The 26187-nt window shown below is 41.1% G+C and overlaps 1 protein-coding gene across 7 annotated transcripts; it reads right to left on the reverse strand.

Annotated features, from left to right (window-relative positions):
• On the reverse strand, positions 1-26047 carry EMB1270 (Pentatricopeptide repeat (PPR) superfamily protein). Of its 7 annotated transcripts, XM_039045525.2 has the most exons (8): positions 22400-26043; positions 22079-22282; positions 4337-4427; positions 2933-3680; positions 1422-1494; positions 1152-1222; positions 597-662; positions 1-498 (listed from the first exon to the last, which is right to left on the reverse strand). In XM_039045525.2, exons 1-4 carry the CDS (start codon positions 25969-25971, stop codon positions 3147-3149), a joined length of 4401 nt encoding a protein of 1466 aa, XP_038901453.1. In that variant the 5' UTR covers positions 25972-26043; the 3' UTR covers positions 1-498; positions 597-662; positions 1152-1222; positions 1422-1494; positions 2933-3146. The 7 variants fall into 7 exon arrangements, with proteins under 7 accessions (XP_038901453.1, XP_038901454.1, XP_090162271.1 ...); XM_039045526.2 differs by lacking the exon at positions 597-662 and having other exon boundaries at positions 1-559; XM_090306145.1 differs by lacking the exons at positions 1152-1222; positions 1422-1494.
• Between the last annotated feature and the right edge of the window lie 140 nt (positions 26048-26187).

The following is a 26187-nucleotide window of genomic DNA, read 5'->3' on the forward strand; positions in this document are numbered from 1 at the left end:
TTTGTAGATAAAACACATTTTCCTCCTTTAGATTATTTAAAAATTAACCCGCACCAATATGATGGGATTCAATCAACTGGACCAAAATGGTTCACAAGAACTGAAATAGACATTTTAAAAATACGTGACAAACAGACCAATACAAACATTTAACAAGTACATATACCCAAATAAAGCATAGCCCATACCAAAGCCCAAAGTGAATGCTTTGGAGTGGGAGATCGGTTGACCACATCTATATATCTATCTAAATCAGGGGTGAATTTATCAAGGGGCCGGGGCCGGGGCATGTGCCCCTCTCAAATAGATTCTAAGTTCAGCACTATTTAGTTTTTATCTTTGGAAGGTGGTAGAAGTTGTGACCAAAATATACCACCAAGAATCAACCCAATGTAAGAGTTTGTGGTTGGCCCTTGGTTGAAACTTTCCTATGCAAACAAAATGACCGCCTACCATCATCATCCCAAATACTTCAGAATGTCATCTTCCAGATTTCAACTGATATTATATTAACATGAATAAAGATCAGAAAAGCTACCTGAAAAATGCCAACAAAAGCCTGACAAAAAAAAAAAAATTGTTAGAGCAAACTGTACCTTTGACAGCAAGTCAAACAGGCGTGATCGGGAGCATCCATGACGTAGAAAAGCATGAATGAAGTTCTGATATAGCAACAGGAACTAAATGAATAAAAATCTAAGCGACAAATACGGTGGATAACTAAGGTCCCGTTTGCTAACTATTTTGTCTTTAATTTTCTGTTTTTAAAATTTATGCTCATTTTCTCCCAAATTCCATACCATGTTTTCACTTTCCTTAAAGAAACACTTGAATTCTTAGTCAAAATCTAAAACTAAAAACAAAGTAGTTTTTGAAAACGTTGGTCGAAAATAGACTTCACAACATAGAAATTTATATGTGAAAGTAGAGTTTAGAAGCTTAATTTTTTAAAATAAAATGAACGGTGCCTAAACATTTAATAAAAGTTGTGAATCTTCTCAAAATTTATAATTAAAAAACATATACATATCAAATGGGGAAAAGAAAACACCAATTCCAAATAATGGCAGCTCCAACCAAGGAAGACAATTTTAATGGGCCAACCATGGTAGTGGAACATAGTAAAGAAGAAAATTTAAGTGAGAACTTACTTTCTGCAGTGCAAAACGATGAATGAATGATACGAATGTCAAAGAGAAGTAAAGAGAAAATGTGGTCGATCCTGCATTCACATTGTGAGCTAGGGCATCAATACATATCTGGGTTGAATATATCACATGAAATAATGGAGGGAAGTTTCTCTGGATTCTCTTTAACCAGAGATTTCACTATCTGAGAAGTACAAAGAAAGTGAAGCAATATCCACAGACTAGCCTCTATAACTATTTCATACAGCCTTGTAGACAGGTTAGACAACTGACCCTGTCTTATCAATGAAGTTCCAATATGATTTTGGCAAGCCCTCAGTGAGGACACCACTGAGGAATACATAACCTGAAACAACAAATAGTTAAACGGGGTATTACAATTAGAGAAATTCAATGTCGGTAACATCATAAAGGCTGAGATGACTCCATGTTTCTGTAAGACCCCTAGTCTTGGGAATAGTAGGATTATTAGTAAATATTAGGATAAGTATTAGAAGGGGCAAATTAGTAATTAGATAGTGAGTTGGTTAGGGCTTTTGGTTATAAATAAGAGTGAGTTAAGAGAGGGGTGGAGAATTTTGTAAGGTTTGGGGAATTAAGGGAGAGACTAGCCCTCTCGAAAGGCTAGGTTATCTTGTTCCATGTTCTATGATAATATAGCTTATCTCAATATATTTTCACCTATTTCCATATCTATGTATACTTGAGTTTATTCTTGTATTCTTGAGTATTTCCTTGTTAGGTGGTATCCTAACAGATTCTTCTAATCATATCTTGAAAACGTTAATCTATTTTTGATGAGCTGACTGAAACCTTTCATTCGAAAAATCGTATAAAAAAAGAATTTGACTACGAGGTCTTAAAAAGGCATCAGAACTCTTAGTCAAGTTAAAAAACAAAAGCAAGTTTTTAAAGACTACTTTTTTTTTTTTTAGTTATAAAAACTTGGCTTGTCAATAGAAAGTGAATAACAAAACAAAAGAATTTATAAATGGATGTAGTGGTTATAAGTTTTATTTTCAAAAATAAAAACAAAGAAAGTTTTGTTTGATAAACGTTTATCAAACAGAATCCAACTTCCAAGTTTCTTATTTTTGTATCCAATATTTTCCAAAACATAAACAGAAGTATCATTTTATATTTGTTTATGTTTAAGATGCAAAGCACCGACAACATATGGAGTTCTAGCAAGTGTTACTAAACTCTTTCCAATATTCTTTCTGCGAGAATGTTAGGTACTTAAGCACCTTGGAGAACCACACCCCAAAAGCTAGCTATTGGGATGGGAGAGTTAAGTCACTTAAGTACTACATTGGTCATCCCATTCTAACCAATGTGGAACAAAGGCATCCCATACTACCTTGGTTCCTTTAATACCCCATCAACGGAAAGCCTACATCCCGGCGGTACTTCACTTGGCCACACCCGATCAGAACTCTCCACCGATTCCACTCCAGAACGTCAACAACCGGCTCTAATATCATTTGTAAGTTTTTAAGTACCTTGGAGAAGCACCCCCCAAAAGCTAGCTATTGGGGTGGGAGAGCCAAGCCACTTAAGTACCACATTGGTCATCCCATTCTAACCAACGTGGAACAAAGGCATCCCATACTACATTAGTTCCTAACAGAGAAGAAAATCTACACCAGAATTTGTCCGTTAAAAAAATTATGTTGAGCATTGGTCTACTGTAATTCAACCAAGGAAAACTGTGAAATTATCCTATGCTTGAAATGATGGTTCCCCAATTGATTTAAAATAAAAGAAATAAAGAAAATTCAAACCTTTTTTATTTCCCCAATTCTCCGGCCTGCAAGAGGATCAGTTGTATCCAAAGAAGGATAAACAGCACAATTGTTGCATCAATGCCAAGCTATGTAGAGAGTGAACATTGTTGAATTTGAAAGTAATGGTTGCAGCTGTCGTTCATGGCTAGCAGTGATAAGAGGCCAAAAAAGGAATAACTTGATTTCCATAAGCAATACCATCTGAAGTTTTCTATTTTTTCTTTACAGCGTCAAGTCTACGATAGTATGCCCTCTTTTTAATCTTCCTTATCCTCCTTACTTTCCCTGACTTGATAATTTGTTTTACTTTTTCAAGCTTCTCTTTCCTACCTTCTAAATCAGCTTTAATGACCTTGTCCCTCTTTTCATCAGGAAGTAAAGCCAATCTAGAGAATTTCTTAGGCCTCACAAAGCCCAATCTTTCAGTTATGTCCTTGAATGCAGGAACAAGGCCTCGTCTTATAAAGCATCCATCGATTAGCTTCATCGAATTAAGCTCGGGGAGAGCTGGGGCATCTTTCAACTCAAGGTCCAAACAAAAAGAGGAATCTTTTAGCCACATCCTGAGAGAGTGAGCTTTTGCTATAAGAAGACCACTACGTGTTCTACAAGGTAGAAAAGGAGAACCCATCTCCCAAAGGCATACTTTTAGTGTGCTATTGAGCGAAACCATGTTATATTCTGCTGTTCCAGTGATCAGAACAACTGATTTTGGAGATTCTGGAAAACCTTGCAATGATGCATCCTGCGATAACATAGGAGACATTATAGAGTGCATTAGTTGAGTTAGCATAACATGGCAGATGCCTAGCAGGCCATTCCATAAATATTGCGAGAAAAAAAAAGGAGGAAGAAGAAGAAGAAAGAAGCGCCTAATTAATCCTTTAGCCCTAATTTGACCCTCCTCCCACTTGGCTGGTCTACTCCCAAGTCTATTCATTACACTTCACACCAACTTATGCCAACTTAGTCAAAATTTAGTTAATAAGCAAGTCACGTCAACATTTTACAATGTCAGTGACAATTACTATATACAAGTATATAGAAGCATAATGACTAAATTAATTATTAAGATTAAAAGACTAATGACAATTGGAATACAATACATGTGAAGTTCAAATTCCACCCCATATGCACTTAGTATATGTCTTATAGAAAAATATTTTGAATCCGATCCCAAATACTTATATCTAATAATGATCACATAAGGGTCCGTAAAAAGTCTAGAATTATAAAAAGTAAATCTTTTTATGAACCATTGGAAAGGTCTATATCAATAACTTTATATTGTAAATTCATAAAATAAAATAAAGCACAATTGCAATTCAGATAACAGTTTCAATAATCGCAGAGGTAGCTTAATGTGGAAATTATTTGCCACAACATAGGAAAAGAACTAGCCTGCATATGGTCAAGCCATAAAGTCAGAGCAACAAGGGCTGAACCAGCAGACAGCTTTCTAAAATCAGCACCCCAGTCCTTGTCAGCTACCCTGCATTATTACACTAGCACGTGAGAAAGTAACATATAAGTAACAAACAAATCAAAAACTAAGGGTTTAAATCCGCTCATCTGTACAACATGGTCACCCATGATTGCGTTAGTGACCCCTAAAGTCACCACATGACATCGTAGCTCCAACTTGGGAAGAGGCATTCATTATCAAGCGCAAAAGCAACCAGAGTGCCCAAGTCTCAATCCATATAACACTTTTCCAAATCTTGGAACGAATGAGTAACTAGTTGTACATGGTAGAAAAAGGCTGAGTAGTAATATTGTTGAAAATAGGGTTATTAATCTAGGGGTATTTATGTAATTTTGTAGGCCCCTAGGGTTTCCTACTGTCTATTTATATGTTATGTCCCTATCTACTCTATGTATCAGATTAATTAATAAGAAAGAATTCTATACAGTGGTTTTTCTTCTTGTACTAGGATTTCCATGTAACTGTGTGTTGTTTTTCTCTTTTCCTCTTTTATATTTCATCATGGTTTCAGAGCTAGGCGACGAAATCCTAGCCGTCATGGAAGAGAACCAACCACAATCTTCTTCACTCGATGGAACTTCAAGTGTTGACATGAAGACAGTCATTCAAGCGGCCGTGAAGGAATGCTTTCAAACAGCCCTACCAGAGCTGATTTCAGCCGTCCAGCTGCAGTCGATGGAGAGCGGGGGCCAGCCGTCAATGGAGGACCGTAGTCGATGGAAGCCTCTGCGCCAGATAGAAGCCACGATCGAAGATCAATACTAGAGTGACGCTGCCTTCGACGGTCGGACGAAGACGAAGCCGATCGAGTCCAGCCATGGGTTGCTACTGTCCGCGTCGATCGCACCATTCGAGTCCTCTGCGCCAGGTCTGATCAATCGCCATGGCAGTGGGGTGTTGCCGTCTGCGCCAAGTACTTCGCTCGAGCCTTCCTGCCGGTCAAACCAGGTGCCAATCGAGCCATTCAGTCGCTCGAACGAGCCAAGCAACCTTGTGCGTCGGGCAGATACGAGGACCACCTGCAGCCGCCGACAACATCTGTCCAGCCGTTGGTGGCTGCTTTTCCAGCCACTCGTGGCTCGACCCAATGCCCTGATGACGTTCGACAACGGTTGGCTTATCTCCAACAACAAATTTCAGACTTGGATACGATTTTCGGCGCAAATTCCCAACCGGTTCAACCAATCTACTCGGAGAATCCAGTAAATTCGTTCTCTATTTTGTCAAATGCTTCTTATTTATTTGGTTCGATGAACAACTCTGCGGGATTTCTTGTAGGAGAAAAATTAAATGGCCAAAATTATTTCTCCTGATCCCAATCGACCAGAATGGTCTTGGAAGGGCGTCACAAATTTGGGTATTTGACGGGAGAGATTCTAAAGCTGGTCCCAGGCGACCCTCAAGAACGGATCTGGAAAGGGGAAGATTCGCTGTTATGTTCTGTTCTCGTTAATAGTATGAAACCATAAATAGGCAGACCATTATTGTATGCTGCAACCACCAAGGATATCTAGGAGGCTGCACGGGATTTGTACTCAAACAAACAGAATGTTTCTCGGCTATATACGCTTCACAAGCAGGTCCATGAATGCAAACAAGGGTCCATGAATGTTACATCCTATTTTAACAAATTATCAATGCTTAGGCAAGAGATTGACCTGTGTCGAGAGATTTTCTGGAACTGCGCGCAAGACGGGGCTCAATACTTGAAACTTGAAGAAGCAGACTGTGTGTATGTTTTCTTGGTAAGGTTAAATCCTAAGTTCGATGGTGTCCGTAGTCGAATATTGGGCCAACGTCCTACACTCTCTCTTAGAGAAGTTTGCTCTGAAATATGGCTGGAAGAGGATCAGTCATGCGCCATGAATAACCCTATTACTACAACTGATGCAGCAGCTTTCATTGCAAAGTCGCCCAGTGCTGATGGCAATAAAAAACCCCCTCCTGTGTGTGAGCACTGTAAGAAGCCCTGGCACACAAAGGACCAGTGTTGGAAATTGCACGGGAGACCCCCAAACAGCAGGCAACGACAGTCTCATGACAAATCAAACACTGGACCACTGGTCGTGCCCTAGTGAGTGACTCAGCAGATGAACATACTCAGAAGCAGTCTTCAGTTGACAGTAAGAACAGTTTGAGTACGGTTGGGGTGAGTGCTATTGCACAATCAGGTAATTTTCCCTCATTTGGTCTTGTTAGTATCAATGGTAAAAAACCTTGGATTGTGGACTCGGGGCCACAGATCATCTTACCAGTTCTTCAGATCTATTTATTTCTTACAACCCGAGTGCGGGAAATAAGCGTATTCAAATTGCAGACCAGTCCTTTGCCCTTGTTGCAGGGAAATGCCATATCTCTCCGTTTGACGGTTTAGTTTTGCGTGATACTTTGCATATGCCTAAAATCTCTTTATATGTCAGTAAAATTACAAGGAATCTGAAGTGTAAGACGATTTTCTCACTGACTCCGTTTTGTTTCAGGATCTAAAATCGGGGATGACGATTGGCACTGCTCGGCACGATAGGGGACTCTATTTCCTTTCTACCTCTAGAGATGAACATAGGTTTTATGTCATTAAATTTTTCTGCTTCTGAAAATGACTTTATGTTGTGGCATTTCCGTTTAGGACATCCAAATTTTCAATATATAAAGTATTTGTTTCTACATTTATTTCATAATGTTAATACTTCCTCTTTAAATTGTGATGTGTGTATTCATGCCAAATAAAGTCGGGTTCCTTTTCGGTTTCAACCTTATAAACCCTCGAGTAATTTTACTCTTGTTCATAATGATGTTTGGGGCCCTTCACCAATTACCACTTCTATTGGTAAATGCTGGTTCGTCACGTTTATAGACGACCACACTCGTCTTACTTGGGTCTTCCTCCTCACTGACAGATCTGAGGTATCATCCATCTTCCAACAATTTTATACAATTGTCGAGACTCAGTTCAATGCGAAGATTGGAATTTTACGGAGTGATAATGGGCAAGAGTTCTTCAACACCTCCTTCAGAGATTTTCTTGTCTCTAAGGGGATTGTCCACCAGAGCTCGTGTACTTATACTCCGCAATAGAATGGAGTAGCCGAGCGGAAAAATCGTCATCTGGTGGAAGTAGCCCGGTCTCTTATGTTATCTACCACTCTTTCGTCATATCTGTGGGGGGATGCCGTTCTTACTACCGCCCATCTCATTAATCGGATGCCCTCTCGTGTCTTTAACCTTCATACTCCCTCGGATCTGTTTAAAGAATCCTTCTTGTCGAAAAAGGGTTGGTTTGCCCTAGGAGCTTATTTGTAATTCTTTTATGGGCCTAGGGCTTCTTGTCTGTCTATTTATTTGAGCAGTCTTTCTGTATTTCTGTATCACTTGAATAATAAAAAACAAGTCTAGATCGTGGTTTTTTCTCCCTGACCTAGGGTTTTCCACGTAAACCTTTGTGTTTCGATTCTCCTTCCTCTTTTTATTTTTATCATGGTATCAGAGCAAGGCGACGAAACCCTAGCCGCCATTGATGAATCCCTGTCGATGACCAATTCCAAGATGGTTGTCACAATTAAGAAAACTGTCCAACAGTACCTAGAGGTTGCCTTACCACGTCTTCTTCAACAAATGAGCGCCGGACCGACAACCCAATCCGTCGACGGACAGATCGGGTCGCACCCAGCCATGGAGGATCGCACCTAGCCCAGAATCATTGACGGCACTCCAATTGCGCGCGGAAAGAACCCTATCGATGGCGACGTCCAGACCCACTTCAGATCTGCCGAAATCCCAAGTGCCGATGACCATCGGAGTCTGATCGAAGCCCCTACCATTCTTTCCGATCGAGTGCAGCAGACTGATCCGTCGGATGCAGACGAAAATCGACGTCCGTTCGAAGCGCAGCCAGCCGCGTAGCAGACCCATTTCACGGCGAACTCTCGGGTCCTCGACTACCAGTGGATCCGTCGGGTGCTCGGGCACAGCAGACCAGTCGTGGCTTCGAGTTTGACCAGTAGCCGCCGGTGGATCAACCTGCCTAGTCCGACTGCAGTGGCGCTGGCCCGTTCTTTTTCCGGCAAGTTCTCTGGTAGCCGCAAGTAAGGTTTTTCCCGGAGAGATTCAGGAAAGATTTGTTTCTCTTCAGCAACAACTTGCGGATTTTGGTATGATTCTTTGCACGAACTCACCAAGTGCTCAACCAGAGCCGTCCAATCTTCAATTGTACTCCGAGAACCCGGTAAACTCTTTCCATTCTTTACCTACTACAAACTTATTGTCTGGATCAATGGAACATTCTGCAGGAATTATTATTGGTGAAAAACTGAATGGCCAAAATTACTTCTCCTGGTCGCAATCCATCAGAATAGCTTGGAAGGGGGACAAAAATTTGGTTATCTTACCGAGGAAATACCAAAACCTGAACTTGGTCACCCCCAATAACGCATCTGGAAGGCAGAAGATTCATTGCTACGGTCGGTTCTGGTGATTAGCATGGAACCTCAAATAGGCAGACCGTTGCTCTATACGGCAATTGCCAAAGACATTTGGGATGTAGTACAGCAGCTGTATTCAAAGAAGTAGAATGCATCCCATCTATATACCTTACGCAAGCAAGTCCACGAATGCAAGCAAGGGACTATGGACGTAATCGTACTTCAATAAATTATCCTTGTTATGGCAAGAAATGGACTTATGCCGTGAAATTATCTGGAAGTGTGCACATGATGGGACTCAATATTCCAAAATTGAGGAAGCTGATCGAGTGTACGATTTTCTGGTTGGGCTAAATTCGAAGTTTGACGGTGTTCGCAGTAGGATATTGGGCCAACGTCCTACATCGTCACTGATGGAGGTGTGCTCTGAAATACGCCTCGAAGAAGACAGGTCTAGTGCCATGAATATTTCAATAGTTACAACTACTGAGGCCGCTGCGTTTGCCACCAAGTCCTCTGGATCTGACAGTGACAAGAAACTTCCACCTATTTGTGAGCATGGCAAAAAACCATGGTACACGAAAGACCAGTGCTGAAAGCTACATGGAAAACCTCCAAATTACAAACGACGTCAGTCACAGGACAAGATTGGTCCTGGACGGGCTCTGGTCAGCGACTCGGCGAATGACAGGGCCTCGACTCCGCTTCAAGCTGACGGTCAAAGTAACTTAAGTGCTGTTGGGGTCGGTGCAATTGCACACTCAGGTACGACTCAGTCCTTTGGTTTTATTAGCATTAATGGAAAACGACCCTGGATTGTGGATTCCGGAGCAACAGATTACCTTACCGGGTCTTCTGATCATTTTATATCATATCACCCGAGCGTCGAAAATGAAAAGATTAGAATCGCATATGGGTCCTTTGCCCCTATCGCAGGGAAAGGACATTTTTCTCCGTTTGAGGGTCTAATATTACGTGATGTGTTGCATGTTCCTAGAATTTCATACAACTTACTATCTGTCAGTAAAATTACAAGGGACCTGAACTGTCAGACTGTTTTCTCACCCGACATTGTTTTGTTTCAGGATATGAGCTCGGGGACGACGATTGGCACTACCCGGCATGATAGGGGGCTCTATTTCCTGACTGATGAAACTTCCTTTAAGGATGGTTATAGGACTAGTTTTATTTCTTTGAATTTCTCTACTGTTGAAACCGATTTTATATTATGGCATTACCATCTGGGACATCCCAATTTTCAATATATGAAGTATCTTTTTCCGCATTTATTTCATAATATTAATCTATCATCCTTACAGTGCGATGTGTATATCCAGGCTAAACAAAGTCATGTTTCTTCACTCTCAGCCTTACAAACCATCCAAACCTTTCAGTCTTATCCACAGTGATGTCTGGGGTCCCTCACCAACCACTATCTCTACAGGCAAACGGTGGTTTGTCACCTTTATTGACGATCACACCAGACTGACCTGGGTCTTTCTTTTGACCGATAAGTCTGAGGTGCCTCTGTTTTCCAACAATTCTATGCGACCGTAGAAACCCAGTTCAACACAAAAATTTCCATTTTACGGAGTGACAACGAGCGTGAATTCGTTAATAACTCGTTTAAGGACTTCCTGGTCTCTAAAGAAATTATCCTTCAAAGCTCGTGTGCCTATACTCCCCAACAAAACGGAGTAGCCGAGAGGAAAAATAGGCATCTAGTAGAGGTCGCTCGTTCCCTTATGATAGCTACCTCTCTTCCTTCCTATCTGTGGGGCGATGCTATCCTCACTGCAGTCCACCTTATCAACCGCATGCCTTCCCGTGTCTTAGCCTTTCATACTCCCCTCGATTGTTTCAAAGAATCGTATCCCAACACCCGATTAATTCCTGACGTACCTCTACGGGTGTTTGGATGTGTTGTCTTCGTCCATACCCACGGTCCCAATCGTACGAAATTCAGTCCTCGTGCCCAGAAATGTGTCTTTGTTGGGTACCATCTCCATCAACGTGGGTACAAGTGTTATCATCCCTCGTCTCGAAAATACTGTGTCTATGGATATCACGTTCTCGAGGATCAGCCTTTCATTCCCATTAGTCCTCTTCAGGGGGAGAGTCCTAGTGAAAAGGCTAACTGGTCCACATATTCCATTCTCCTAGAGGTGTCGGCTGAACCTGAACATCCTAGCCCTGTTCTCCCTAGTCCTGTTCTTCCCATTAATCAAGTCCCTTAGATAACTTACTACAGGAAGAATCTCGGGAAGGAAACAGTGTCGCCTGTCGCTTCTCCGGCTCCAGTTCATGAGTCTGACTCGGTCTCAATCCCAGGTATGAACATCCCTGTTTGTGATACTGATGATTGTGTTGAGACTAATAATTGCAGAGTGGATAGAGATATAGAGATTGGTGAAAATGATGAAAAAATAAAGGGAATTGAGGAGGGTGGAGAAGCTAATGGAAAAGACAACACTGAAATAACTCCAGCTAACGAGAACAGTGGAAGGGAAGGTGATGGTGTGGGAAGTCCTTCTAAAGAAAGATCCATAGATCAGACGGCTAGCTGCAGTAAGAAACTTGGAAAAGAGGAAAACCATGATGTGTCTCTCGATCTTCTAATTTCCTTGAGAAAAGAGACTAGGTCATGTACAAAGTTCCCTATGCATAGTTACATGACATATAGTAACCTATCTCCTGAGTTCAAGGCTCTCACTACCAGTCTAGATACGGTAATGGTTCTAAGTAATATACATGTTGCCATGGAAACTCCTGAGTGTAAGGTTGCAGTTATGGAAGAAATGAGAGCTCTAGAGAAAAATGAGACATGGAACAGGTTGCTCTTCCTGAGGGGCACAAGACGGTTGGATGTAAATGGGTTTTTACTGTCAAGTACAAATCTGATGGCTTGATTGACAGATACAAGGTGAGACTGGTAGCCAAAGGCTTTACTCAAACATTTGGTATTGATTACTCTAAGACATTCTCTCCTGTGGCCAAACTCAATACGATTCGAGTGCTATTATCTGTTCCTATTAATAAAGATTGGTCTTTGCACCAATTGGATGTGAAGAATGCGTTTCTTAATGGAGAACTCGAAGAAGAAGTCTATATGAGCCCTCCACCCAGCTTCGAAAACTGGTTTAAGCATCGGGTTTGTAGATTGAAGAAGTCACTGTATGGGTTGAAACGGTCTCCAAGAGTCTGGTTTGGCAGATTCACCACGTTTATTAAAGCACAGGGGTATGATCAGGGGCACTCAGACCACACGTTGTTTACAAAGAAGTCTGGTTCAGAAAAGATCTTAGTACTTATTGTGTATGTAGATGACATTGTACTGACCGATGATGATACTGATGAAATTATGAGACTTAAGACAAAGATGGCTAAAGAATTTGAAATTAAAGATCTGGGAAAATTGCGATACTTCCTTGGAATGGAGGTGGCTCAGTCGAAGGAGGGTATCTCTGTCTCACAACGAAAGTATACTCTGGATCTCCTCGAGGAAACAGGAATGACTGGGTGTAAACCTGTAGACACCCCTGCGAAGTATAATGCCAAACGAGTAATGTTAACAATGGAGCCCCAGTTAGTAAAGAGAGATATCAGTGATTAGTCGGGAAGTTGATATATTTATCTCACACGAGACCTGATATATCTTATACCGTGAGTGTTGTTAGTCAGTTCATGCAAACTCCTTATAAGGAACATATGACAGCCGTCGAACGCATTCTACGTATCTAAAGGGCACTCCTGGTAAAGGTCTTCTGTTCAGGAAGTCTAGTAAACGTGGTATAGAAGCATATACTGATTCGGAATGGGCTGGGTCTGCTGTTGATAGAAAGTCTATGTCTGGGTATTGCACTTTTGTCTAGGGCAATCTGGTCACTTGGAGAAGTAAAAAACAGGGAGTGGTTGCCAGAAGTAGTGCAGAAGCCGAGTACAGGGCCATGAGTTTGGGAATATGTGAAGAAATCTAGTTGAAGAAAGTATTGACAGATCTTCGACGAGACAGTGAGCTTTCAATGAAATTGTTCTGTAACAATAAAGCAGCAATAAGTATTGCCAACAATCCGGTCCAGCACGATAGGACCAAACACGTCGAGATTGACAGACATTTCATTAAAGAAAGATTGGACAATGGGAGCATATGTATTCCCTACATCCCTTCTAATCAGCAGATTGCAGATGTTCTTACAAAGGGGTTGTTAAGACGGAGTTTTGATTACAGTATCAGCAAGTTGGGTCTGATTGATATTTACGCCCCAACTTGAGGAGGAGTGTCGAAAAAGAGTTGGTTTGCCCTAGGGGCTTATTTGTAATTCTCTTATGGGCCTAGGACTTCCTGTCTGTCTATTTATTTGAGCAGTCTTCCTGTATTTCTGTATCACTTGAATAATAAAAAACAAGTCTAGATCGTGGTTTTTTCTCCCTGGCCTAGGGTTTTCCACGTAAACCTTTGTGTTTCGATTCTCCTTCCTCTTTTTATTTTTATCACTTCCTAACCACTCGGTTAATCTTCGATGTTCCCCTTCGGGTCTTTGGTTACGTTGCCTTTGTTCATTCCCATGGTCCAAACCGCACAAAATTTACTCCTTCTGCTTAGAAGTGTATCTTTGTTGGGTATCCATTTCACCAACATGGGTATAAGTGCTATCATCTGTCATCTCGTAAATACTATCTCCATGGACGTCACCTTCCTCGAGGATCAGCCATTCTTCCCTGTTAGTCATCTTCAGGGGGAGAACATGAGTGAAGAGACTAACTGGTCCTCTTATGCTATTCCCTTAAAGTCAGCTCCTGTTCCCTTAGAGTCAGCTCCTATTCATATTTCGTCTGGTCCTAGTTCTAAGCATGACGATCCGATCCTTCCTATCGATCAAGTTCCTTGGATAAATTACTATAGGAAGAATCTCAAGAAGGAAGCAGTGTCACCTGTCGAACCAGAACCGTCGGCTCCAGTACATGAGTCAGACCCACCATCAGATCCAGGTACGTGTATTTCTGAAACTAATGATGTTGATGTGTGTACGGAGACTGACAATTGCAGGCAGAATAAGGGCGAAGGAAGTGGTAATACTGAAAATATGGTAGAAGAGGAGACAGCTGAGAATGAAATTATACCAGTTAATGATGATGTGGAGGATACTACTGAAATTCCTGATACACAGATAACTGATCGTGGTGAGAAGCCTAGAGAGTTGAAGGATCGTGATGCCTCGCTCGATCTTCCTATAGCTCTAAGGAAAGGCACTCATTCATGTACTAAATATCCTATGCACAGTTACATGACGTTGGCAATCTGGCACCCGAGTTCAAAAATTTCACTACTAGTCTGGACACTGTGATGGTTCCAAATAACATAAGTGTTGTGATGGAAAAACCAGAATGGCGGTCTGCTGTTATGGAAGAAATGAGAGCTCTCGAGAAGAATGGAACTTGGGAACAGGTGGTGGTTCTGCCTGAAGGGCACAAAACAGTTGGATGCAAATGGGTGTTTACTATAAAATACAAGTCAGATGGGACGATCGACCGGTACAAGGCTAGGCTTGTTGCAAGAGGCTTTACTCAGACCTATGGAGTGGACTACTCTGAAACCTTTTCTCCTGTGGCCAAATTAAACACTATCTGAGTGCTCTTGTCGGTTGCCGTAAATAAGAATTGGCCCCTACACCAATTTGATGTTAAAAATGGGGAGTTTGGAGAGGAAGTCTATATGAGTCCTCCTCCTAGATTCGAGAGTCAGTTCAAAAACAGGGTGTGCAAACTGAGAAAGTCGCTATATGGGTTGAAACAATCTCCAAGGGCCTGGTTTGACAGATTTACAACCTTTGTGAAAGCATAGGGGTAGGTTCAGGGGTATTCTGATCTCACTCTATTTACAAAATGATCGAGATCAGGGAAGATAGTTGTTCTTATTGTCTACATTGATGATATTGTTCTATCTGGGGATGATGATGCTGAGATTATGAGGTTCAAAACAAAGATGGCCGAAGAGTTTGAAATTAAAGACCTCGGTAAGCTAAGATACTTTCTTGGAATGGAAGTGGCTCGATCAAAGGAAAGTATCTCAGTTTCTCAACGAAAATACACTCTGGACTTATTAAAAGAAACAGGCATGACTGAGTGTAAACCTGTTGACACACCTGTAGAGTACAATGCAAATCTCAGTGAGAAAAATGATAGAGTTCCTGTTAATAAAGAGAGGTATCAGCGGTTAGTCGGGAAGTTGATCTACTTGTCCCACACAAGGCCAGATATTTCTTATGTAGTAGGTGTTATCAATCAGTTTATGCAAGCTCCCTGTGAGTATCATATGACAGCAGTTGAACGTATCCTTCAGTACCTGAAAGAAACCCCTAGCAAGGGACTGATGTTCAGAAAATCCGATAAACGATCTATTGAAGTCTACACTGATTCTGACTGGATAGGTTATGTTGTTGACAGAAAGTCGACGTCTAGGTATTGTACGTTTGTCTAGGGTAATCTAGTCACCTGGAGAAGTAAGAAACAAGGAGTCGTTGCTAGAAGTAGTACTGAGGCTGAGTATAGGGCCATGAGTCTAGGGATATGTGAAGAAATCTGGTTGAAGAAAGTGTTATCTGATCTCCAACAAGATAATGAGCTTCCGATGAAATTGTTTTGTGACAAAAAAGCTGCCATCGGTATTGCAAATAACCCAATTCAACATGACAAAACTAAACTCGTAGAAATTGATAAACATTTCATTAAAGAGAGACTGGACAATGGAAACATATGTATCCCTTATATTCCTTCAAATCAACAAGTTGCAGATGTGCTTACAAAGGGGTTACTAAAACAGAGCTTTGACTATTGTATAAGCAAGTTGGGCCTTGTTGATATCTATGCCCAAACTTGAAGGGGAGTGTTGAAAATAGAGTTATTAACCTAGAGGCATTTATGTAAAATTTTGTAGGCCCCTAGGGTTTCCTACTGTCTATTTATATGTTATGTCCCTGTGTGCTTTATGTATCAGATTAACTAATAAGAAAGAATTCTATACCGTGATTTTTTCCCTGTACTAGAGTTTCCACGTAACTGTGTGTTGTTTTTCTCTTTTCCTCTTCTATATTTCATCAAATATAAATTCCTAGAATCCAATCCATCTTTGAAGGGGAGCCACCACTAACCACCACCAACAGCAGGCTACCTCAAATCACTCAGCCCACTTGGCTTAACCATAGGGTCATGCAGTTTGATAAGATCTGCTAGTCGAAGAGGTGGCAGCATTATTTCACATCATTGAAGTGTGAAACTCAATGGTTTTTGTTGAAAATAGGGTTATTAACCCAGGGACATTTATGTAATTATGTAGACCCCTAGGATTTTCTACTGTCTATTTATACAGTGTGTCCCTGTGTATTCAGTGTATCAAATTAAAAAAACAAGAAAAGTCTTTAGAACGTGGTTTTTCTCCCTGAACTAGGGTTTCCATGTAATCTTGTTGTTCTTCTCTTCCCTATTCTTTATTTTTAACATGGTATCAGAGCTAGGTGACGAAACCCTAGCCGTTATGGAAGAGAATCAACCCCAATCTTCTTCTGTTGATGGGTCTTCGAGTTTTGACATGAAAACGACTATCCGAGCAGCTGTAGAAGAGTGTTTTCAGGATGCCCTACCAGAGTTACTTTCTGTTGTCCAGTTGCAATCATCGGAGAGTCGTCATCAGTGGGAGCCACCACATCAGATCGCGCCGATTGGGCTTCTCCACGCAGAAACGAGCTGAACTCGGGAATCGTAGGTAGATTGTTCGGTCGCGATCGAAGGTGGCCGAGAAGAGCAGACGAACAACGTTCTGAGAAGAATCGATCAGCGGGTGGAGTGTCCGGTCACGATCGGAGCTGGCCGCGAAGAACAGACGATCTACGGTGGGAGAATTGACCACAATCTGGGCAGAAGCGACAGCCTTGGACGCGAAGAACAAACTCCTCGGTCCGATCTGAACAGAATCGGAACCGGTCTGGAGCAAACCGGACCGTTCCGGGTTGAACGAGGGTAGACCAGTGATGGGCAGACCCGATCCTTCGACTTCCGCTCCGATCCGATGGTTTTTTCGCCGGCCAATCCTTCCACGCTCATCGCCCGAAGTTTTGAACAGCCCTGCGATCCGGTGGTTTGTGCGTCGGCCAACCCTTCCATGTTCACCGCCTGAAGCCTTGAACAGCCCAGCCGGCCAGCACCGTTTCCAGCCACTTGTAGTTCAACCCGTTACCCAGACGATGTGAGACAACGGTTGGCTTACCTACAACAACAGATTTATGATTTGGATACAATGTTCGATGCAAATCCTCAACCGGTTTATTCAGAAAATCCGATAAACTCGTTACCTATTGTGCCTAATGTTTCCTACTTATCTGGTTTGATGGGTAATTCTGCAGGATTTATCATAGGGGAAAAATTAAATGGTCAGAACTATTTCTCCAGGTCTCAATCAATCCGAATGGCCTTAGAAGGGCGACACAAGTTTGGATATTTGATAGGGGAAATTCCAAAGTCGGCCCCAGGTGATCCACAAGAACGAATTTGGAAAGGAGAAGATTCGTTGTTACATTCTGTTTTGGTAAATAGTATGGAACCCCAGATAGGAAGACCACTACTATATGCTGCAACCGCCAAGGATATCTGGGAGGCAGCGCAAGATCTATACTCTAAGAGACAAAATGCCTCTCGGCTATATACACTCCACAAACAGGTCCATGAATGCAAACAAGGGTCCATGGATATTACTTCTTATTTTAATAAACTATTAATGTTGTGGCAGGAGATGGACTTGTGTAGAGAGATTGTATGGAACTGTCCACAGGATGGGACCCAATACTTGAAGATTGAGGAGGCAGATCGTGTTTATGTGTTTTGGCTGGATTAAACCCTAAATTTGATAGTGTCCGTAGTCAGATATTGGGCCAGCGTCCGACTCCTTCACTCAGAGAAGTCTGCTCTGAAATACGGCTGGAAGAGGATCGGTCATGTGCCATGAATAATCTCATTCCTACTACTGACGCAGCCGCCTTCGTCGCCAAGCCATCCGGTGCTGATGGTGATAAAAAAACCCCACCTGTTTATGAACATTGTAAGAAGCTTTGGCATACAAAGGATCAGTATTGGAAATTACACGGGAAGCCCCCAAACAGTAGGCGACGACAGTCTCATGACAAATCTAATACTAGTCGTGCCCTGGTAAGTGACTCAGTAGATGAACGACTCAGAAGCAATCTTCCGATGATAGTAAGCACAACTTGAGTACGGTTGGGGTGAGTGCAATTGCACAGTCAGGTAATTTCCCTTCTTTTGGCCTGATTAGTATAAATGGTAAAAAACCATGGATTGTGATTCAGGGGCCATCGATCATCTTACGAATTCCTCAGAGTTATTTATAAACCCAAGTGCTGGTAATGAGCGTATTCAAATTGCAAACGGGTCTTTTGCCCCTGTTGCGGGAAAAGGCAATATCTCTCCGTTTAATGGTTTAATTCTACGTGATACCTTACATGTGCCTAAATATCGTATAATTTGTTATCTGTCAGTAAAATAACAAGAGATTTTAAGTGTAAGGCGATTTTCTCACCAGATTCCGTTTTGTTTCAGGATCTGAAATCGAGGATGACGATTGGCACTGCCCGGCACGATAGGGGACTATACTTCCTTTCTGACGAAGCTTCTTCTAGGAATGATCACCATACTGGGTTTATGTCTTTAAATTTCTCTGTTTCTGAACATGATGTTATGTTATGGCATTTCCGCTTAGGACATCCGAATTTTCAATATATGAAGTATTTATTTCCTCATTTATTTCGTAATGTTAGTACTTCTTCCTTTAATTGTGATGTGTGTATTCGTGCCAAGCAACATCGTGTTTCTTTCCGTTCTTAGCCTTACAAACCCTCGAGTCCATTTTCTCTTGTTCATAGTGATGTATGGGGTCCCTCACCGATTACTACTTCCACTGGAAAACGGTGGTTCGTCACATTTATAGATGATCACACCCGCCTCACCTGGATTTTCCTTCTTACTGATAAATCTGAAGTGTCCTCTGTTTTCCAACAGTTTTATACAACTGTCGAAACTCAATTTAAAACAAAGATTGAGATTTTAAGAAGTGATAAAGGGCGAGAATTTTTTAATTCCTCCTTCAAGGATTTCCTTGTTTCTAAAGGTATTGTCCACCAGAGCTCGTGTGCTTACACTCCGCAACAAAATGGGATGAAGTAGCCCGGTCTCTGGTTGAAGTAGCCCGGTCTCTTATGTTATCCGCTACTCTTCCGTCGTACCTCTGGGGAGATGCAGTTCTCACTGCTACCCACCTCATTAATCGGATGCCCTCTCGTATCCTTAATCTTCATACTCCTTTAGAATTGTTTAAAGAGTCCTTTCCAACTACTCGATTGATCTCTGATGTTTCTCTTCGGGTTTTTGGTTGTGTTGCTTTTGTTCACTCCGATGGTCCAAACCGCACGAAATTTACTCCTCGTGCTCAGAAGTGTGTCTTTGTTGGATATCCACTCCATCAACATGGATATAAGTGTTATCACCCATCGTCTCGGAAATACTATGTCTCCATGGATGTCACCTTTCTCGAGGATCAGTCGTTTTTTTCTGTTAGTCATCTTCAGGGGGAGAACATAAATGAAGAGTCTAACTAGTCATCTTATGCTATTCCTTTAGAGTCAGCGTCCATTCAAACCTTGTCGAACCCTAGTTTTGAGCATGATAGTCTGGTCCTTCCTATCAATCAAGTTCCTTAGAAAACTTACTACAGGAAGAATCTCAAGAAGGAAGCAGTGTCACCTGTTGAAACAGAACTGCCGGCTCCAGTGCAGGAGTCAGACCCGCCATCAGATCCAGGTATGTATATTCCTAATGATGTTGATATATGTATGGAGACTGATGAAGGCAGGCAAGACATGGGAGAAGGTAGCAGTAATACTAAAAGAGTGATAGAAGGGGAAACTGCAGAAGATGAAATGATTGAAACTACAGAGAATGAAATGATTCTTGCTAATGATGATGTGGAAGATACTACTGAAGTTTCTGATACACAGATGGTCGATCATGGTGAGGAGCCTGGAGAGGTGAAAGAACATGATGCTTCACTTGATCTTCCTATAGCTCTGAGGAAAGGTACTCGTTCATGTACGAAATACCCTATGCATAGTTACATGACGTATAGTAATCTGGCATCCGAGTTCAAAGCATTCACTACTAGTTTGGACACTGAGGTGGTTCCAGATGACACAAGTGTTGCAATGAAAAAACCAGAATGGCGGTCTGCTATTATGGAAGAAATAAGAGCTCTAGAAAAGAATAGAACCTGGGAACCAGTGACTTTGCTTGAAGGGCACAATACAGTTGGATGTAAATGGGTGTTTACTATAAAGTACAAGTCAGATGGGACGATTGACCGATACAAGGCTAAACTCGTTGCAAGAGGCTTTACTCAAACCTATGGAGTAGATTATTCTGAAACTTTTTCACCTGTGGCTAAACTTAACACTATCCGAGTGCTCTTGTCAGTCGCTGTGAATAAAGATTGGCCTCTACACCAACTTGATGTTAAAAATGTGTTTTTGAATGGGGAACTTGAGGAGAAAGTCTATATGAGTCCCCCTCCTAGGTTCAAGAGTCAATTAAAAAACAAGGTGTGTAGATTGAGGAAGTCACTATATGGATTGAAACAGTCTCCAAGGGCCTTGTTTGACAAGTTCACAACTTTTGTGAAAGCACAGAGATATGTTCAGGGGCATTCTGATCACACTCTTTTTATAAAAAGATCAACATCAGGGAAGATAGTTGTTCTTATTGTCTACGTTGATGACATTGTTTTATCTGGAGATGATGATGTAGAGGTCATGAGGCTAAAAACAGAGATGGCCAGAGAGTTTGAAATTAAAGACCTCGGGAAGCTAAGATACTTTCTGGGAATGGAAGTGGCTCGTTCAAAAGAAGGTATATCAGTTTCTCAACGAAAATATACTCTGGACTTGCTAAAAGAAACAAGTATGACTGGGTGTAAACCTGTTGACACACCAGTAGAATACAATGCGAAACTCAGTGATAAGAATGATAGAATTCCTGTAAATAAAGAAAGATATCAGCAATTAGTTGGAAAGTTGATATACTTGTCTCACACAAGACTTGATATTTCTTATGCAGTAAGTGTTGTGAGTTAGTTTATGCAAGCTCCTTGTGAGGATCATATGACAGCAGTTGAACGTATTCTTCAGTATCTGAAAGGAACTCCTGGTAAAGGCCTAATGTTCAGGAAAACAGATAAACGATCTGTTGAAGCCTACACTGATTCTGACTGGGCAGGGTCTATTGTTGATAGAAGATCGATATCTGGCTATTGTACATTTGTCTGGGGAAATCTAGTAACCTGGAGAGGTAAGAAACAAGGAGTTGTTGCTAGAAGTAATGTTGAGGCTGAGTATCGGGCAATGAGTCTAGGGATTTGTGAAGAAATCTGGTTGAAGAAAGTATTATCAGATCTCCAGCAAGATAATGAGCTTCCGATGAAATTGTTTTGTGATAATAAAGCTGCCATCAATATTGCAAACAACCCAGTTCAACATGACAGAACTAAACACATAGAGATAAACAGACACTACATTAAGGAGAGGTTGGACAGTGGAAACATATGCATCCCTTATATTCCTTCAAACCAACAAGTTGTTGATGTACTAACAAAAGGGTTAGTGAGACAAAATTTTAATTATTGTGTAAGCAAGTTGGGCCTTGTCGATATTTATGCTCCTACTTGAGGGGGAGTGTTGAAAATAGGGTTATTAACCTAGGGGCATTTATGTAATTGTGTAGACCCCTAGGGTTTTCTACTGTCTATTTATAAAGTGTATCCCTGTGTATTCAGTGTATCAAATTAAAAGAATAAGAAAAGTCTTTAGATCGTGGTTTTTCCTCTTGTACTAGGGTTTCCACGTAATCTTGTTGTTCTTCTCTTCCCTATTCTTTATTTTAACAGTTTTCCATGACGATTCAAAACCTTTTGATGATGAATGCAGTCCAAGCCATTAATAGGTGTTATACTTATTAATAAATCAACGGTTTTTCACAGTTGCGAGGTTTTAGCACACAAGGACATAAAAATGTTGGACGAACTATAAAAACCTCCTTTCTGCGTCCCATAATTATATGTGCACACCACCTTTCCTAATGGTAGGCATAATAAATGTGATAGACAAGAAACTGGAACAAAATAGTATTTACCTGAATATATCCTTTCGGTATATACTTCTCTTGATTGCCAACTGGAAAACCCATGATGCAGTTGCTCGAAGTTCAAATGCCCACAGCAGATCCTCTAAAGCATTGACAAAGTTAAATGTTGCATCATCATCTTCCAAAACTCCAAGTTTCTCTAGAAACTGGTCAACCTCCAGAATCAGCGACCCCGATTTTTGTGTTAATAGCCTACAAGAGAAGCTCACCTTCAAATGGCTATTTCCAAGAAATACTTGATAGCATCATATTAGAAGAGAATGTAAAACATTGTCTTGCTGCTTTAACACTAGAAAAAGTATTGAGTACCTGATTGGAAGATCGAATCCCGTATCTCGTAATGCAGTTAAAATGATAATGGCTTCACTTGTACTTTCCGACAAACTTGCAGCCCTTATAAAGCACGTCCATATTCTATAATCGGGCTCTATACCATCTGCCTTCATTGCCATCAATTTCTGGATTCCACCACTGTAATCTTTGTTTCTGAGGTAGGCATCAATTACTGAACTATATGGTAATGTATCAAGGTTCATGCCAGTTGCTTTCAGATCATTGAAAACCTTTTCAGCTTCCTTAGGGTGGCCAGAACTGCCATAGGAAACCATTAACAAATGCATTGTGGCAACAGTGGGATCTATTCCAGACTCTTTCATCATGACAAGTAAGCGCTCCGCTTTCAAATGATTTCCTGTATTTCTAAACATCTTCATCATTACATGATAAAAAAACCGGTCTAATTTACATCCACTAGCTCTCAACTCTTCAAAAAGCTCCTCTGCTTCTTCAACTAGCTGCTTTTTAGATAGTGCAGAAATCAGACTTTTATAGGTGTCCAAAACAGGCTCCATACCCCGCCTTTTCATTTCATGCATCAGTGACAACCCCTCTTCCGGTCTACAATCTCTGCAATACATTGTAATTAAAGAGTTATAAGTATCCTCATCTGGTGTCAGTCCAGTTTCTAGTATTAAATGGTACACTCTAGAAGCATTTCTGAAATCCTCAACTCCTACATACAACTTGATGACAGAATTCAATATGGACAGATCAGGTTTAAATCCGGCCTCCTCCATTTCTGATAGGATGGCCTCGACATCCCTAACTCGTTTTCCCTTGCATAACAATGCAACCATACTCCTATAAAGATGCATTGTTGGAAGATAACCTGCAGCTTTCATTCCATGATAAATTTTCTTCACCTCAAATATGTTTCCATCTCGAGAAAATGCATCAAGCATCAAAAGAACAGAACTTTTGCTTATCTTAAAGCCCATATCTTGCAACTCCTGGACTACAGCATAAAGCTCCTTCAATCGATTATCAGCAATTAGTGCTTGCAATAAACCATTAATGGAAATCACTGTGGGAGAAGGACCATCGCGCATCATGGTATTAAAAACAGCCCTTGCTCGTTCGTAGCAACCACTTTTAGCATAAGCTTGTATTAATGCATTCCAGATCTTCCTATCAATGATAGCTAGTTTTAGCCTCGCATTTCCAACCAAACTTTCAGCTTTCTGCCATAGTTTTAGTTCACCATAGGCGTCAATAATTTCAACATAAGTAGAGACATCATCTACTACAACCCCTTCAAGCTCTGCACGTTCAAGCAAATAATGGGCTGTGTCAGGATAGCCTATTTTACAGTGCATATGCATCATGACTTGGTATAAGTTTTCCGAAATTTTGACACCACAGAACATCATGTCAGAAAAAATGTGAGATGCTGTATGAAAGAGTTCCTTTTCCTGGCATCCTTGAATCAAACATTCATACATTAAGGAACTTGTGCCATGTGAACCAAACCCTCTAGTTGTATTTCCATATTCCACTAGAGCAGCATCTATTTGCTTAGCCTTACAAAGTACAACTATCAGTGATTCAACAACCAGCTGATTGGAATTTGAAGTCTTCTCCTTCAAAAATTCTAGTAATTCACAAGCTTCCAAGTGCCTGCCAGACAAACTATATGTACTCAAAATAGATAATAAATTCTCATCGTCTAGCTCACAGCCAGTGTCAATGGCCAATCTCAACATTGTAGAAGCATGACCATAGCATTCTCCCTTTAGAAGAATTGAAGAAATAACTTGAGGATTCATACCACATTGTTCTTGCATATCTCTTATTACTTTGTCAATGTCATCCAATTTGTTCTCTTTCACAAGGTTCCGAAGCATAACCTCATAGAGGGCACCATCTGGTATTAGACCATCACGCACCATTTCCTTGTACAACAACATTGCCTTCTTTGTCTCATTGAACCTAAGAAAGAGATCAATCATAACCGAGTATGCCAAATAATCAGGTCTAATCCCAGACCTAAGCATACAATCAAATGTCGTCTCAGCTTCTACTGGTTTCCCGGCCTTTCCATACCCACATATTAAAGCACTATATGTCTTTAAAGTGGGTTTGACTCCAGAATCCAACATCTCAGTCATTATGTTTGCGGCTTCTTCTATTCTACTAGATTTTCCAAGTGAATCAATAAGAACAGTGTATGTAACTTCATCAGGGATTCGGCCTGACAATTTCATATCCCTGTAAAGCTGGAAAGCCAGGTCATGTTGCTCCTGTTTCCCATACATGTGGATAATCGTATTGTATGTCATCTCATCTTTACCAAATCCATTGCTTACCATTTCTTCACAAATCTCCTTTACCTTCTTTACATTCCCTTCTCTAGCAAAAGCATATAATAATGAATTATATGTCACTGCATCAGGAAAGAACCCTTTGGACTCTAGTTCCTTAAAGAGTTGCTCAGCTTTGTTGGCCAGGCCACATCTCCCATAAACTGATATCATGGCATTGTAAGTCCATAAATCAGGTTGACAATTATGTCTCTCCATATCATTATATACCTTCATTGCTTCTTCAAGATTTGATTCACGAGAACAAGCACTAATTAAAGTGTTATACGTTATTATATCGGGTCTAACACCTGACTTCCTAACCTCATTTAGAAATTGAAGGGACAAATTGGGTGTCATGGGTCCTGACTTCATACGTGCATTTATCAAAGTGTTGAAACTCACGAGGTCAGGCTCACACCCTCTCTTACGCATCAAATCAAGCAACTCTTGAACCAGAATGAACCGACCATTTCGTGCATAAACGCCCATCATAGCATTGTAAACTTGGACGGTATTGCCAATGGCAGGCTCAGACCTTGTGAAAATTTCTACCGCCAATGCTTCTTGATTGGCCTTTCCAAGCACTGCCAAGATGGTAGCCAACATCCGAGCATTGGGTGAATACCAATGTCTCAAATTCAACCATTCATAAACTTCCAAAGCTCTGTGCCAATTCGAACGACCCACCCATTTCACTACGAAGCAAAAGTCAGTGGGTGTCATTTGAACCTTCCTATCATCTAACACATCAGCAACAAATTCATCCTGTTTCAATGCTAAAATTCTATCAGTCAAAAATTGCACTCTCTCCCTCCAATCTTTCGCTCTCTTTAGTGCCAATTTGTTCATCTTTTTCACTCTCGTCTTGTTAGGCCTCCCTAAAACTTCTCGAGTTTCATCGCCTACCATTCTCGAAGATTCTGACTCATCTTCTACATAACTCCCATCCCTAATTTCGGAATTCTGCGTTCTTAGAGAAACCTCCGATTCATCAACCATGTGGGTCTGCGAAGGAGATGGAGCGGTGAAATGGGTTTGAGACGGTAACTGAAAACTCTCGGTTAATTTTAGGTTGGGCCATCTAACAGAAGGAGAAGCTCTACTATAGCGAAAATTCTGAGTCGTATTTGCATGGATTTCACTCTGTTGCTCAATTGAAGAAGAAGAAGAAGCGGAAGTCGGTTTACATACCTTGGAAGATGAAGCCACGGCCAACGGAAGCACCGCTGAACATGCCATGGCAATGGCAAACAAAACAAATGGGAAATACAAAATGCTATCAATAAAAAGATAACGGTGATACAGATTACAGTTTTGTTTACGTTGATTGTTAGTGTTTGGGTTTATAATCATGGGGTTTTTGGGTGCGGGAAATGAGATGAGTTGAGATATGAACCGAACGGGTCAACTTCGTATCTATAAATAGTGCACTTAGCTCTTATCACATCGATGATT

This window comes from Benincasa hispida, chromosome 10, assembly GCF_027475165.1.
Source record: "Benincasa hispida cultivar pf3 chromosome 10, pf3_genome.v1.1, whole genome shotgun sequence".
NCBI classification, from domain to species: domain Eukaryota; kingdom Viridiplantae; phylum Streptophyta; class Magnoliopsida; order Cucurbitales; family Cucurbitaceae; genus Benincasa; species Benincasa hispida.